The following is a 17,479-nucleotide window of genomic DNA, read 5'->3' on the forward strand; positions in this document are numbered from 1 at the left end:
CAATGTAATTGTATAATGTTAAAACTCATATTTATATGGTAGACTCTCCTTTGCCTGATGGTGTTTAAATAATAAAAAAAATGAGTTGAGTAAAACTAATTACAATTTTTTATGTTACCTTAACACATGATATATGTACCATTACTTACTCCTTTTCTTATGTTCTGTATGTATTTTCATTCCATGCGTGTGTTCCCTTTAAATTATTTGAAGTAAGAATAGTTTACTACTTATGAAGTAGGGAAATTTTAGGAGATAATTGCCTACTTCCATTTGAAAGATTGAATATATAAATGTTCTTTCTTTGTTCAAAGGTAAGACATCCCTGACAATAGTCTATGTAAGCAAGGAAAGTACATGTACTAGTTTATAGAATAAAATTGTGCTATTTTGTAACAAGTTTTATGAAATAAATTTAAACTATTGATGAAGTATAACAAGTTGCATATTCCATATTGAAAATGGGCAGTTTTTTTTTAAAAAATTAGGCTACTTATACATATTTTTGTTTGACTTAATAATAGAGCATTTAAAGTTAAGTAAGTTAAGAAAAGAAACCTAAGCATTCTTAATAATGAAGCAGTTTGTGAGTTTTCATTTCAAATCAATAAATATGCTTATCATCACGTACTATTTTTAACGTATTACGTCAGATGTGGCCAAACAGGAAGAGTTCAATGTCATTATGTTAATGTAGCTTAAATCCACTTGAGGAAAAAATACTATTAACATGTGAAAGGTTAAATACTAAAATAAATTGGACAACAGTTACAGAAATCAACATTGGAAATGGCAGAAGACAGTGTATAATCAATTTTCAAGTAAATGTGCAAAAATATTATCAGTGCAAGTTCAGAAGAGTAATATATCAGTGCTACTTGGCCTCATCAGGGAAATCTTTATAAAAGATATGGGATTTAGCCTGTAACTTGAAGGATTTGTAAGAGTAAGCTAGGTGAAATTGGAGGAGTCTAGCTTATTTGAAATAAGTTGAATTCTTTAAACTAATGCACCAAGATGGAAAAGTACGAAGAAAGGAGGAAACAAACCAATTTCTTTTGAGCAGGAGAGTCTTGTTGAGAAACTGGAGAAAACATCTGAAAAGGTAGGTTGAGGCTTTGACACATTTAATGGACAGAACAGAGTAAAGTGAAGTGAATGTTTTATTCCAAGAGTTCTGATGTTTTCATAGACAGAAAGTGTAAGTGATGTGCAAGATTGATTAGAAGATGGGGAAAATTAAAAGCAGTAAATCCAACTGGGATAGTGGTTTATGAACCTTTTACACCACAGACTCTTATCTTCGAATGAAATCTAACTGTGATCTCTAACATAAAAAACATTAAAAATGCCATCGTTTTAGAGCAATATCTTTTTTTGGGTCATACTGGTACTTATATAGTCAAGAAATGGGAATACAAGTTTAACCGTTGATATTTTCTAGTATGTAAAAGTGGTTATTTGTAACACACTAAAGTGTGCCTGATACTAAAATGTAAAAGACATTTCAGAAGAGATATTCCTATCAGATTATACAGCGCTTCTGAAACAAAGTCTTCAGTTTGCAACTCATTGAGGTAGAAGATTATTCAGGTACCCTCAACAATATATGAAAATTGAACAGCCAAAGATGTCATCACACTCTGTATAAAACCTCTGACTATCCATCACCCACAGGCAAAATTCCAAACTCTTTCTTGGGGCTGATGAAGCCCTTCATGATCTAGCACATAGTCACCTCTCCTGCCTCATCTATAACCAACCTTCTTTATTTGCCAGCTCTTACCAGTTAGAAAGCTGAGTTCTTCAAATACTTTATATTTTCTCTTCCTCTGGGCCCCCTCATGTGTTACCTAGAATATCCCCTTTTCCAGTGGTCGGCAGAGCCTCACCCAAGCCCCAAACTAATTTCAACCTCCCTGCTTTATTCCTATAATACCTGGTATCTTTGATTATTTGCTTCATATCAGTCTGCCCCACTGGATTTTATGCTCTATAAAAAGATCCAGTTACCTGACACATGATTGTCAAATCAAAGGATGATAAATTCAGGAGTTTTAAATAGACTTTATTTTTTTAGATCTGTTTTAGGTTAACAGCAAAACTGAGCAAAAAAATACATAATTTCGCAATTTCCCATGCCTCCGCACATGCATAGCCTCTGCCACTATCAACATCTCCCACCAAAATGGTACATTTGTTAAACTGATGAAACTACATTGCCACATAATTATCACCCAACATTCATGGTTTACTTTAGGGTTCACTCTTGGTGTCGTACATTCTGTGTGCAGATGTACAAAGAAAAATTGGATGAGTGTATAATGACATGTATCCACCATTGTAGTATCATCCAGAGTAGTTTCACTGTTGTAAAAACCCTCTGTGCTCAGTCTGTTCATCCCTCCCTCCCCTTAACCTCTGGCACCCACTGATCTTTTTACTGTCTTCATAGTTTTGCCTTTGCCAAAATGTCATATATTTGGAATCATACAGTATGTAGCCTTTTCAGGTTGGCTTCTTTCACTTGGATAATATGCATTTAAGATTCCTCCATGTCTTATCATGGCTTGATAGTGCATTTCTTTTTAGCACTGAATAATATTCCATTATCTGGATACGCCACGAGTTATTTACTCATTCACCTACTGAAAGACATCTTTGTTGCTTCGAAGTTTCACTAATTATAAACAAAGCTGCTACAAACATCCATGTATAGGCTTTTTGACAAATTCATTTTTAAACAGGATAAGTGGAAAGACAAGTAAAACTATTCAAGAATCATCTGGACATCTACAAATTAGTGTTTTGTAAGGGACATCAAGACTAGATATATATATTTGTAATATTCATTCTATTTTCAGTTTCTTTAATAAAAACCTTCTATATGCTAGATACTGTAATAGGTGCTGGAAATGCAAAGTGGAGAATTACAGAGTTCTTGAGGTAAGGATCTCATAGAATAGTGGGGAAAAAGAGACGTGAGACAAATAATTCCAGTATAACATGGGGAGTGCACAGTATAAGTATTATGGAGTTGTAATCAGTTCCATATGGTGGGAGCAGAGAAGGCTCACAAAACTGAGGACATTTGACTTGGACCTTGAAGGAGAGGCAGGAGCTCACAGTCACATGATTTGAGAGTAGTCATATACAGACCCAGAGATTAAAAAAAACATAGAGTAGGCTGGTGTTGGGGAAATAATGGGAAATTAAGCTAGAATAATAGGCTGATGAGATGGGGAAGGATCTTTTAGTCCTTGCTAATGGGTTTGAACTTTTTCTTACATTAGCAATATCACTAATAATTTAAGCATAGGTGTGATGTGAATGAAGATTTTAGAAATATAATCCGATTGCCTGTATGGAAGATATAGAAGGGATGATGATGACATTCCAAGAGACTAGGGAAGCTAATGGGCTGTTTCACATCAGAAGGAGATTGATCTGTGATCGTGGGAGTAGAGGTGAAGTGTAGAATAAAGACTTGGGGGATATTTAAGAGGTTGAATTTATAGGACAATTACATCTAACAATATTGCTTATCTTATCCTTAAGTCTCCTTTTAAAAGTACATTGGGATCTATTTGATCTAAGAAAATAATAGCACTACAGAGAAGGGGTAAATAAAAATGCTACTGATTTTGTGTCACAATTAAAACATTTTGGATTAATTTTCTATATTCCCTAACCAGAATCCCTAAAACATGCTGTTTTTAAAATTGTTATTTTTCTTTTTAATATATATTTTATAGGATTAGGTTTTAAACTTCTGTTTCTATAGATTTGAGATGTTGAGATACAAGGAGACATCAGTTTCTAATGAAAAAAATTAAGAAAATTAAGACAGTTGAAAGGCTATTGAATACATTTTGTAGCACAAAATCTTAATGATTGACATGTCATATGGAATGAAAGGTTGGCATAGATCTAGATTAAGAGTAAATAAAATTATCAGACACTTCTTAGATGAATATTGGCATATTCTGTTGGTGCACAAGGATGAACAAGAGAAGAAAGTAGTTAAATCTACAAGCACTAAATTCATTAATTGTCTTTAATTGGCAATTTGGTTTTTCCACATGAGTAACTTTGTTGGGAAGTTATTGCCTTTTGTAACTGTCGGGGTAACAATTAGCTAATAAGATCTTTGAAGAATAAATTGAGATCTTGAGATAACCGATGTACTTATGATTAGAAATTAGATAACAGCCAGGTGATTTACTATATAATAGTGCCAACAACCGGAAATCAGGAGGAAATAAACTGGGAGAACATTTTAGATGCCATTGTGGTTGCCATTCATTGCCAGTGTAATTGTGTGTGTGTGTGTGTGTGTGTGTGTGTGTGTGCCTAAGTGTTAATGTGCTTTTTTTCCTCATTTAATTTCAGCTATGACAGTGATAGCTGGTGCCCACCATTACCAGTACAAACTTATTTACACCAGGGTATGGAAGATGAACTCGAAGAAGATGATGATCGTGTCCCAACACCTCCTGTCCGAGGCGTGGCTTCTTCCCCTGCTATTTCCTTTGGACAGCAGTCCACTGCAACTCTAACTCCCTCCCCACGGGAAGAGATGCAGCCCATGCTGCAGGCTCACCTGGATGAGTTGACAAGGGCCTATCAGTTTGACATAGCAAAGCAAACATGGTAAATATCCTCATGAGGTCAGGGGACCCACGCTTTCAACACATGGATAGAGGAAACGTTCTTTCACATTAAATTCACAAGAGAGTCTCACTGAACTCTACAGCTGGGGTTAGAAATGCTTTTGTACAACTCCTTCATCATCCAGATAAGGAAATTGACTGAAGAAATGTTAAATAATTTGACCAAAGTCACACAACTAATTAGAGTGAACTGGAGCAAGAATTCAGATCTGCTGAATTTCAGGCTCAAGTACTTTTGGCTACGCCAGAATCTTTTCTAATTTACAGTTTAGCTTCAATTAGCTTATCCTTGAACTCACTTCCAACACCATAATGAAGGACTCTTTTTAGATTCTTCAAAGTGCCTGTGATTAATTCTGTATGTGGTTGTGAATATGTAAATGTAAGCTTCTGCAAATCACATATGGTCAGTGTCAGTTATTAAAAGACCTTCTTTGGGCTGAACTAAATGAGACAGAATAGAACAACAATGTTAGTAACAGTAAATGCATCCAAAAAAAAAAAAGCCTCTAGAATAAATTACAAATCCCAAATTCCTTTTTTTCTCATTGATTCATAAACTTACGTAAGGTATAGATGGCAGTCTGCTGATGTATCCTGTGAAAAATATGACAGGAATACAAGTGGAACCAACTCTCACAATTCTGTGCAGTTATTTTTTCTTATTTGCTCTCCCTTCTCCCAAACAGTAACATATAAGTTTGACTCCTGAAAATGAAATCTCAGTAACATACCTCTGATTATCTTATGTTGATTTACGTCCTGTGCTTGAAGTTAAAGTTTTATGAAAGAGCCTTAGCTTCTTTTTTTGGTAGTTATAGCTACTGGGATAAGCTGATAATGAGATGTCTTATTCTCAGTGTTAATGAACTATGTGTTTTAAAAATACAACTAAATATGCAAAGAGATACTCAAACCAGGAATATCATTTAAAGCTTATTACAAACATAGGTTCTTTTTTTAGAACCAGAGGTTCTTGAACATTTTCTCAATCATCAGGGTTTTTTACAAAGGTCAAAGACATCTTACTGTTAAACAGTATTATTTTGCATCAGTCTGCTTTATAAAATACAACTACTGAAGTTGAAGGCAGCTGCTTTAAGAGCCAGAGGATTTCCTTCAAGTTAATTAAATGAAGCCCTGCATATTAGTCCTTTAAAGCGCAGATCCTAGCTTGGAGGTTCTCAACACTGCCTGCGTTTTGGAATCATCGGGATAACCTGAATGCATAAGGCCCCAACCCCAGATATTCTGATTGCTTGGACTGGGATTTGACTAGGGTCAGCCAAGGCTGGACCACTGCCACTCCTTGCTAGCTGTATGACAACGGGCAACTCGCTTAACACTTCTGTGCTTCAGTCCCCCATTTGTAAAATGAGGATGGTAATAGGAATTGACTCATCTACAAAGTGAGAGGGCAGTCCCCCCAAGACCACCCTCACTTCTGACACTATGTACAAGTTTGGAGAGTCCCCAAGACTACCCCCAGGTTCAAGAATTGCTAGAAGGAGCCACAGAACTCACTGAAAGCTATTATACTTGAAGTTATAGCTTATTATAGTGAAAAGATACAGATTAATATCAGCCAAGAGAAGAAATGCATGGGAGAAAGGCTAGGAAATTCCAAAGACGGATCTTCCATTTGTCCTCTCCCAGTGGAGTAGTGAAAAGCATAATTTCTCAGCAACGCAGTGTGACAATATGGGTCAACCAGGGAAACTTACATGAGCCTTGAGTTTCAAAGTCTTTATTGGGGGGTCTGTCCCATAGATGTGGTTGACTATCTGCATGGCTGACCAGGGTCTATGGCCCCTCCAGAAGGTGAGCTGATATCCTGTGACTCCAAGTTCCCTCCATAAATCACATAGTTAGACTTTCTGGAGGAGCCTCTGGCCTCCAAGTAAAGACATTTTATCAGACAGGATGTTCTAGAGCTTAGAGATTACCTCTCAGGAGTACAAGGCAAAAGTCTAACTTCTCTTTGGGAAAGGTCAAATTCTTTATTTCACACCATTGTTTTTGGGAGAATTAAATGAGTCTACACTTGTATAGTACTTAGTAAATTATCTAGCCACGTTATAGCTGTTATTATTCCAAGGGCTTGGGTTTTCACCTGAGTTGTTTATTGTTGTCTTTCCACTCTTAGAGCCCCACTTAGTGAGAGCTCCATAGACACTTGCTGAATGAGTGAACAAACTAGTTCATGCCCACCTGCCCCAAGTACCCACAGAGCACACCCTGCTTCTCTCTCTCAGTGTGCTTCTGTTCAGTCCAACAGTCCTCCAGAATGCCATGCTGATGCCCCGTGTAGGAGGTATGAGTCTTCATGTGCCCGCACAGGACCTCGCCCTACTAGGATGGCAGTGCCAGCCCATCTGGGCTGCACATCGACATCACAGGAGGAGTATTTAAAAATAATAATTCCAGGCTTCACCTCCAGGGGTTCTGTTCATATTGACCCATGAAGTGCAGAACACAGCGCCTGTCACTAGAAGATACTTAAAAATGTCACATACCCTTTTCCTGTTCATCTCCTAATTCTCCCGAATTCAAGGAATACACTTTCACCACTCAGTGTGTCTTGGTTCCAACAAGAGGTGTCTTGTCAGCAGTGCTGTAGGACTAGAGTGTTGGTCTGTTCAGTCCTTCTCAGGACCAAAGTGCAAATTATTAGACAAGAATGGCTCATGTATATAAATATCACTTTATATTCTCTTGCTCATGACTTGACTTAATCCATCCCCGCTTCACAAACAGAATTTGAGGTTACACTTAGAGCAAGATGTTGCCGTCAACACTCAAGATTTTCTGTGAAAGTATTAGTTAGGAAACTTCCTGACTTCCCAATGAATGAGCTGTGATGAATGCCAGATAATAAGTGGGACCTCAAATGCCTTAACTATTAAATTAAAGATGTGGGCCTAATGATATTGAAGTAGCTTCCAGAACTAATATCTTAGGTTCTTTAACATTAAAAGATCTAGAATCTTGTTAATATTGGAGTTGCTTACAAGTTCAAGAATGCAGTTGGGAGAAGAATATTAAACAAATTCTGGAAAAAATGAAATATTTTCCCCATAAATGCAAATATTAAAGAAAAATAATCTTGTATCTTTAATTCAAAAACTAACCATAAAAATGCATAAATCGCCCTTAAATCCAGTGGTCTTTTAAGTATTTTGTATCAAGGCAAAAAAAAAAAAAAAAAAGACAAATGTGTCAAAACATGCTATAGTCCCTCTTTAATGACAGTAACAAATAACAGACTTACTTTCCTTCAGCATTTTATGGTTTAGAAAAAACTCCTAAGTAGTCACAAAAAGAGCTGACTGGATTCTAGTGTCCAGCTCTGCATTTTACTAGCCATGTTATTTGAAACTTAAGTCACTTAAATTTGAACCTCCCTTTAAAAAATTCTGAAAGAGAGGTGATAATACCAGTTCTATCTACTTCCCAAGGTTGCAATTAGAGTTACTCATTCATTGCAACTGGTTTATTTGGCACACCTACTGTTCTAAACACAGAGTGCTGAGATGAATCTTTTCTGCCTTTGAGGTGTTTAAGACTTGGGTGGCTAAGACAGATGCAAAAATATTAGCTAGAGCACAAAGTAGCCATTCCTCCCCAGTTTAACCTAAACTCGTTGAACTGGAAACAATCACCCAGCCTGATTCCTGGGGGATGGTGCAGGATGAAAGCCTCGTAGGGCAGCGAATGGGCCATGGTTGGAGGGAGAAGGTGTTGGTATTAGATTTTCACGTGACATCTTTTCTTCATAAGGGCCAGCAGGTGATGTGGGTTACACAGGCTAGAACTTTGACACAAAACTGGGAATGTAATTGTATTCTTTTTGGACCAAAAAAAATCAGCTTTAAATAGATATGTGTGATGAATATTCCTATTCTCCTTTGGGTGATTTATTTGCACAAAAATGCTGGGTCTGTATTCGTTTTCCTCTGTGTATCATCCCGTAAATACCCATAGAAGAGTGTAATAGTCTATACTGTTGTTACTGTTTTGGCAAGTCATGTATACGTAGACCATTGTCTCTGCTGAAATGTAAGAAAGCATAGTAAGCTCCAGAATTAGTTAAAGGAAAGCAAGAAAACAAAATTAGTTACCACAGCAGGCTGTTTCATTCTAATTACAATTTTGTGGAATGCTAACCAGTGCTTTTTTTTTTTCCTTCCCTTGTGAATCCTAGGCATGTTCAAAGCAATAATCAACCTCCGCAGCCCCCCGTTCCACCATTAGGTTACATGTCCGGAGCTTTGATTTCCGATTTGGAAACAGATGTTCCAGATGATGATGCTGATGATGAAGAGGAAGCTTTAGAAATCCCCAGGCCCCTGAGAGCACTAGAACAGACGCCCGGATCCAGTACGGACAATCTAGACAGCTCTGTGACAGGTAATGGAACTGATTTAATAGGAATAAGTGACCCATTTGTAATATTAAAATGCATCGAAAGTCAAATACTTTCTTTTGTAAGATTTATTCCACTCCATCTGTTTCTGTAACATTTTTAATGTGTTAATATTAAACACAAAATTCAAAAAGGATTTGGAAATACTTTTGCTTTGCTGAAAAAATGATAAGAAAAATTCATGAATTTTAAAAAGCTTTAAAGACATGAAAGAAAACTCAGTTATATCCAGGGCTTTCATGAAAAGTTCACTCTACTGGGGAACCAAGTCTATTACATAAAAAACCTTGACTTTTAGAAATGATATATTTTGTATATCAGGAGCAACATACAAAGTGAATGCAATCTTAAAACGCTTCTTGATATTTCACTCTGTAAAATCATTCACTGATGAAAATAAGCAACTCTTCAGAATAAGGCTCTCTAAGGTTGCACAAGGTATTATTTTTAGAGTGGAGAAAATGTATAGCGAGATAAACCATACATTTATGCATTTCATATTGTTGATCCAATAATTGCTCCTCTCCCAAGAAATAGTTATTTTTGCTGTTTACCCCTTTGACTTCCTCTGGCCTCCTTCACCAAGTGAAAGGCTGCAACTGGTATCCTCCTAGGATGATCCTAGGATTGCCACCTATTTCCAAGGATTTAAATTTAGCAAATTGTATTTTAAAAAACTTAAATCCAAATGTGTACACAGTGACTGTGGAGAAAAGTAAAAATTCAGTCTTTCTATTCAAGTAGGTATCCGTTCTTTGATACACACACGCAAATGCCTCTTACATGACTATGAAGACATAACTGCTACAAATGTGTTGCCCATGCATGTCCTATCCTTGAGTCTTCTCTGTATACCACCCATTTCTACATTTACCTTCATGACACTCTTCATTCTAGGAGTGCATTTTACCACAGCCCCACTTAATTCATCTTTCCTCCAACGGCTTCTTAATTTGCACACATTTCACACTGTGTGTTACAATTCAAAAACACTGATGGAAACTCCTTTATGACAGTGATGGAGAAGCATGAGTACCTACATGTTTCCTCTGCACGACTTCCTGAATTACACAATGTCATGCATGAGCCTACACTTTTCAGGTTTTCTTTTTACCTGGGGGCTGCTTGCCGAGCTAATTAAGATTTAAGAACTGCAGCTATACTGCTGTGATTTGAAATCCAGATCCGACTGAAGGTGGCAGAGCAAAAGTTTAAATCTTTGAATGCAGAGAGCTAACTTATTACTGCACTATTATGTTAAGCCCCTTTGCCTGAATTTCTAGCATAATCTCCTTCAGGGTAAAATCTGCATGGTTTTGCATGTCTCACTGCTGATACTGAACTCTCTTCTATTAGGAATGCAGTAAAAATTGCAATGATAAAAGTCACCCACAGCCTATGTAGTTCTTTTCTTAAATATTATAATGTCAAAGGTGATAAATATGTCTATAAATCAGGAGAAGGCCATTTTGAACTTTTACATGCTCACCTGTTAATAACATGTTTCACTGTTTGATATGACTGCGGTTAAAGACAATCTGAATTTCTCCTTGTAGCTGGTATAATGTTCATTCCAAATGAAACTTTTATTGGTAAGAAAAAGTCTGTTTTCCTACTTGAATTCGGTGCTTAATTACTGCCATATATAAAAACCTCAAGGTGTTTAGGTATGCATTGCACAATGAATTTATCCTATGAATAATATCTCTCCTTAGTTAGTAAAAGAAGTTGCACTCTACACCGAAGTAGCCAAGCAGGAAACTTTTTTCTTTTTTTTTGTTTTTTGTTTTTTTATTTACAATAACTTTGTGGGGAAGGTATGATCAAAGATTTAATTTGCTTTCTAGGGTGTAAGTGTAATTTAAAGTAAATAAAAGTTAAAAATAAAAGTAAATATAGTTTTTCAGAAAAAAGGATGTGTGTGTAGGGAGTGTGTGTGCAGAAGAGTGTGCGTGTCTGAAAGTTTAGCCTGGGTTTGTGATTATGTGTAAGGTGTGTGTGTGTGAGTGTACGTAGGAGTGTGTATATGAGCATAAATAGGATGTTGGGTGTAGTAGAGCATGTGGGCATGTCTGTATGTGTACCTGGGGGTGGCCCTGAGATGCATGTGTATACGGATCAAATGCTACAGAAACCAACATGCTAATGAACATTGCTCTAACGTGTTTATGTTTTCTTCAGACACTCAAGGCTAGTTTAATGGTGCTAAATGAGGTGGGCATTAAAACAGAGGCTATTTCCATTGGCTTTGTATGTTTTTAAGATGGTAAGTGCCCACGGAGAGGATTCTGATTTTTCCGTAAATTACTTTGAATTCTAAATTTGTGTGTGGTGTGAGTAAATTAGTCATCACTTTCATCTGAATTCTCTATTTTCATTTTCATGAAACTAATGACCATTTTTTACGAAATAGAACTAACAGTTACTTTCCTGTCCTTGAAACTCTAAAGCCAACCAGAACGAAAGCCCAGTGATAACACAAAGATGGGCTGATAAGACTGTATATAAAATCATTTAGAATTTTACTTCTGAAATATGTTGCATTCCAACAGCTGCCACATTCAGGAATATCAGCAGTTAACAAGGTACAGAGCCTATTCTTGTAAAGAAATAAGTATATTATTTTCAAATGTTTTCTGAACAACTAAGTAATTTATGAGGGACTTTAAAGTTTTTGAAATAATGCTTCATGAATGGAAAAGGCCAAGAAGAGAGGAAAATATCAGTAATTCTATAACCCATAATCTCAGTGTCTTAGTCTGGTTGGGTAGTTATACCAAAATATCATAGACTAGGTGGCTTAAACAACAAACAGTGGAAAGCTGGCAAGTCCAAGATCAAGGTGTGGGCAGACTGGGTTTCTGGTGAGAGCCCTCTTCTTGGCTTTCAGGGAGCCATCTTCGCACTGTGTCTTCACATGGCAGAGAAGGAGAGCAAGCTCTCTGATCTCTTTTTATAAGGTCCCTAATCCCACCCTCATGACCTCACCGTCATGACCTCATCTAAACCTAATTACCTCCCAAAAGCTCCACCTCAAAATACCATAACGTTGCGGGTTAGAGCTTCAACATATGAATTTTAGGGGGATGTCAACATTCAGTCCGTAACATTCAGGTGTGGAAAATGTATTTGAAAATCTGTTATTTATTGATTTCCACAACAAATATTTATTGAAAGTCTATTCTTTCCAACCACTTGGCTAGGAATTTAGATTTGGTAATAATAATAGTAATAATAACAACAGCAACAACAACTTGCACATATATAGCCCTTAGTACACCCAAGGCACTCTTCTAAACAGTTGCCTGTTTTTTGTATGAGTGGCTTAGTGAGCTAAGAATGCTTCTTACATTTTTAAAGGGTTGTAAGAAAACAAGAAACAAACAAAAAGAAAAAATAAATGACAGACAGCAAAGCCTAAAATATTTAGTATATGGCACTTTGCAGGAGAAGTTTGCTGATCCCTGTTCTAAGGTTTTACCATGTATTAACTCATTTAATTGTCACAACCCTATTTTTATTCTCATTTTATAGATAAGGAAATTGAGGCACAGAGGGGTTTAAAGACTTTCTTTAAGATCACCCACCTGATAAGTGGCAGAAGAATGTTCAAAATCAATCAGCCTTACTCCAAAGACCAATTATCATGACCCCTGCTCTGGAAATGCTCAACTGTTTTCTCATCTTTGGATTTAGTATATTTAAGAGGAAAATGATCTCCTGGTCTGTTCTTCTCTCTCCCTTTCTGTGCATGTGCATGTATACATATATGAATAAATATATATTTATACAAATACAACACATTATTTTATCTCTGGAAACATTCGTTTTTTCCCCTTATACACTTAATCAAGATCAAAAATATTAAATTTTTAGATGTAACTTTTATTATTTGTTTTTCTCATATTTCATTCTATATTCAGTTATAATGACTCATGCCAACAAGATTCAACTCTCAGTACTTTTTATAGGGAGTCACATTTTTATAATTTTATTTTAATTTATACTTACAGTTTAAACCTACTTGGTTATAATAAAGTACAAAAAATGTTCTGATTACAGCACATCACACTCTTTTTTGCCTAGAAAGTAAACCTACAGGATTGTTTGTTCAGGAATATGCTTGTAATATTCTTCAGGAATATGCTTGTAATATTTCTTTCTAAATGCCAAACCCACCACTTTTGGGTAACAGGTTTGGGGAAACCTTTAATACTTTTTTCTTTGACTTCCATGGTGGGAGTCAAGGGTGAGTGTTTCCTGGATTTAATGACTCCAGCACAGGAAAAAAAAAAAAAAAACAGAAGGCAATAGGAGAGAGGGCAGGAGAAAAATGTCCTGAACATGGAGCCAAGGTTCTAACTGCCTCAGTGATCACAAAAAGTAAGACTGAGAGTGAGTGCTGTTAAATGAAACAAATAAAAGTTTCCTTGACTGCTGAACCCCACGTAAATACCCTGGTTGAAAGGAAATCGGGGCTCTATATTTTCTGTATTTTATGTCTTTGGAGGTTTTTGCTGGAAGTCCCAAAGCAGATTATTTTGAAAACAATAAAACCTGGCAGCCTCACCACCTTACTTGACCACACAGCTTTTAAAGAATTGGCCACTTAAAAGCATGACCTGATGCCTTGCTTTTGTTGCAAAAATTTAAGGAAAATATTTTTGTAATAGGGAAATTTCAGAGGTAATGCTAAAAATCACTAAATAATTTTCTTAGACATTCCCCACAGCTCTGATTTATTTAAAAAGAAATTAAATACACATTTCAAAATTTAACAGATAAACGTGGAATATCATATATTCAATTTTTATCTGAATAGAACAAATTAGCAGGTGTCATAGGTCGCAAGGAAGAGATTTTTTTAATTTCTTATTTTGCTCTCCCTTTTATATTACACATTCCTTTCTCTCTGAGGAATGTAGGTGAATTGTTGTGTATTCAATATGTTTGAGTGAAAGAACTTCTAAATATTAGAAATGTTTTTCTACATCTAGGCAGAGGTCAGTATTTGGATTGATTTGTCCAAAGACACTTAGAGCTGAAGATTTTATTTAACAGATAGTTAGACAGATTGCACTTAATAGGAAGAGTTCCTGGATTAAATATTGGCTGAAAAAATGGGGGACAGCCAGTTTTTGTATCTCATAAAAATGGTAATGCAACAATTAGCAGGGTCATATTATAAAGCATACATTTTACTCTAGCTTAATGGGTCTAAGGATGAGCATCTATCAGCAAGGACGGATTTAGCATAAAATGACATGTAAATGAATTGATGACTGATCATAAATTAATTTTAGTGCTGAAGATATAATGGAGATACAGCAAGATGCCACTTTATCATGGTATTTTACTGCTCAGTACTATTTTGCAACAACTTAATGTCCTATCTGCAGTTCTTCCTTAACAGCTTGAATACATTTGAGATTTTTTTTGGCCTTTCAGCAATTTTTAAACCTGAGAAATTTGGAAAGATGGAAGATGTAAACACAAATAAATCTGGCTATGTTACACAAATTCATTTTTCATTAAATGTTTAAATAGTATTGATTATCTTTGTGCCTATAACATGTCAAATTGGTATGGATTGCTTGTAATTTGTGAAGAATCTCTACCTTCGCTGTTTTACCTAGTTTTCGTTTCAACTTTCATGGTTATGTTTACATTTATGAAAGAAAGCCAGTTATCACAAAAATGGCTTACTTTCTAATTGATGAATCAATGTTTTTCTTTTCTTATAATCATTGTCTTTTTTTTTTGTAGTAGTTTACATAAATCTCCAGATAATCTTTGATGTTTAAATATACAGAAAAAGAAAGAATGGTAGCCACAGAGAGGTGAAATCAGTAATCATTAAATAAATTTTAACAATTTTACACTACGGAAGAAATTTAATATACGTTATATACTTTTTTATTCATGGTGTATTGCCAATTTTCTTTAAAAATATTTCCCACAAATGTAGCCATTCCATATATCATAAGTACTCCATATCTCAAATAGAGAGAATGGGTTGTCAAACATGAAGACAGAGGAACAAAGAGGGAAAGAAAATTTTTTTCCTTCTGTTTGCTGCCTTCTTGCCCTCCATTTTGAAGGCAAACTCAACTATATTAAGCTGAGGGCACTTGCCCCTCTTTATAGTTTGTGGTGATGAGGTTTCCTATTGCCCATTATGGGCAAATCACTATGGCACACATCTCTTCAACTCTGAAGTCATCTATCTAGTTTATTTGCTCTTACAGAGAGTGGTGAAAAAAGAATATCTTTCTATATTGACCAACACCCACATGAAGCCATGTCATTCATCCATGCTACTCTCTCTTCCCAGGGAAGGGAAAAAAGCATCAGGGAAAACTTCATGAATAACTGGAATTTCTGAGTAATAGTAAGAAGCAGTAATGATTGAGATAAGGTCAGAGCAAAGACCCAAAGGCCGGAAAATAGTTGATTTGTTTAGGAATTGGCAAATCTGTATGTGGAAATCCTCATATGAAGGACTAATTACATCACTGCTTTCCCCATTGTCCAAGTAATCAACAAGAGTTGACTGACCTTATATTCCTTATTTAATAAATTTTCTGGGAGTTATTATGAGTATGTTCTTTCTGTAACTAAAGTAAGGCCATTGCTAGGAAATTACACATGGATTAGTATCCCATGCAGAATTTATACTGAATAATGAAAATATCGAAGGCATTTAATTCATTATGCCAATGTTTATTGAATTTTTACTGGGAAATGTCCCTGTACATGAGGTATTAAAATGAATAATAAATAGTTCCTAATCTCCAGAGTTCCACTGTCTGGAAGAGAAAACATATGTGCAACAAACGCTAGTTTGTAGCGATATGATATGCTACCGTACGCATACTATTTGAAAAACACAAGAGGTAGAGAAATTGATTCCCTCTAAGACAGGGTTGAAGATGAAGTGGAGTCAGGGTGATAAAAGAGATGATATTGATTTGGACTTTGAAGTTAGGCACTGGGCAATAGACTTAGTAACAATCTAAGTCTATTGTGTGTCAAAGGAATGAGAGGCAATGGGACTGAACTGGCTATTAGAGGGAATGGGGCTGGAAAGGTAGGCTGGGCTAGATATTGAAGAATCTCAAATACCTCAGTCAGTGTTTAAATGTATTGGCAAACTAGGTAAGGCTTCGAATGGAAAGACAGAATTATGTGATAAATGTTCCAGAAAAAGTAATTCATATGACAAGGAGGAAGATAGAAGGGACCAGAAGGAAATCAGTTAGGAGGAGCTTAGGAATGAAACTGGAGATGTAGAAAAGGAGATGCTTGTTTGGAAAGTGAGTTTCAAATAGCCGGCACAGATCTATTTGCAGATTTCAGCAGACATTTAGAAATACAGAAAACAGGACATAGAAGGGACCAAAACTGAGCTTTCCCATGTTTCCAAAGTATCCTCAGTTCTAGGGTTTCATATTCTTTTGTGATCACTGGCTGAATCACTTTGATTTTTTCTTATCTACTGTAGCATTATATTGCAAAGCTGATTGCATCATTTCTCCTTTCATTTTGGGCTGTTGGTCCTTGACTTGTGATTATTAACTCAGAAATGGTTCTCTCAGAGGAGGCTCAGTTGCTGGTGTTATCTTGGCTTCCTTGCAGTGGCCTGTGTCAAGGGAATTTGTTTGGAAAGTAAAAAGTGTATCTATCTCCATGCTTTTGGCAAATAGAATCAAAACTCTTTCTTTTTCTGCTACACTTAATACCCTTTTAACTTCTCTCATCCTTCTAACCCCTCCAGTGTCTGTTTTCTCTATCTTGAATGTTCATAAACCCGTGTTATTGTATCCTGGCACCTGAACTAAGAGTACAAACGCTTGATCATGGCAACACTCCTAACTCTACTGCTGTCTCTTAAATATTGGAGTAAAGGGGGAAGAAAATCGATGGCACTTAACTTTAGTCTCTTTTATGTGAATATGTGTTTGTTTTATTTGGGAATATTAAATTAGCTTCCTATAAGTACTTTGTGCCTCTCTTTTTAAAAATTTGGGATAAGCAACACTTGGTATTTTTATTGTGTCATACACTAATGGTACAACAACCTAAATATATATTGTAATGTTAATTGTTTTAAGTAATAGATCGTCTCAGTGTGCTTTGGTCTAAGAAAAAAAGGATAAAAGTGTAAATGACTTGCTAAAAATTAAGAATAAGCATTATTTCTCAGTAGCATCATATTTTGCAGCTCTCTACACATAAAGCTGTGATTCTTTTCCTCTATTGCCATGTTGCACTTTGCAGAAAAATCCATGTTAATATCAGTGGTATTCTTTGTAATGATTAATTTTCTAAAATGAAGATTAGTATTAAAGAGAAAACTGGAGGTCTTAAAGTAATTGAA

General features: G+C 35.8%; 1 protein-coding gene across 12 annotated transcripts in view; it reads left to right on the plus strand.

Moving 5' to 3' along the window:
- Positions 1 to 17,479, plus strand: part of ROBO2 (roundabout guidance receptor 2) — a 1,241,430-nt gene that overhangs the window by 1,206,512 nt on the left and 17,439 nt on the right. For all 12 annotated transcript variants that reach the window (XM_082392595.1, XM_082392596.1, XM_082392600.1 and 9 more), the window contains exons 23-24: positions 4,393 to 4,653; positions 8,878 to 9,083. In XM_082392595.1, coding sequence (XP_082248721.1) covers positions 4,393 to 4,653; positions 8,878 to 9,083 — 467 coding nt within the window. The remainder of the gene's footprint in view (positions 1 to 4,392; positions 4,654 to 8,877; positions 9,084 to 17,479) is intronic.

This window comes from Balaenoptera borealis (genome assembly GCF_965194805.1).
Source record: "Balaenoptera borealis genome assembly, chromosome: 5".
In the NCBI taxonomy this organism is placed as follows: Eukaryota; Metazoa; Chordata; class Mammalia; order Artiodactyla; family Balaenopteridae; genus Balaenoptera; species Balaenoptera borealis.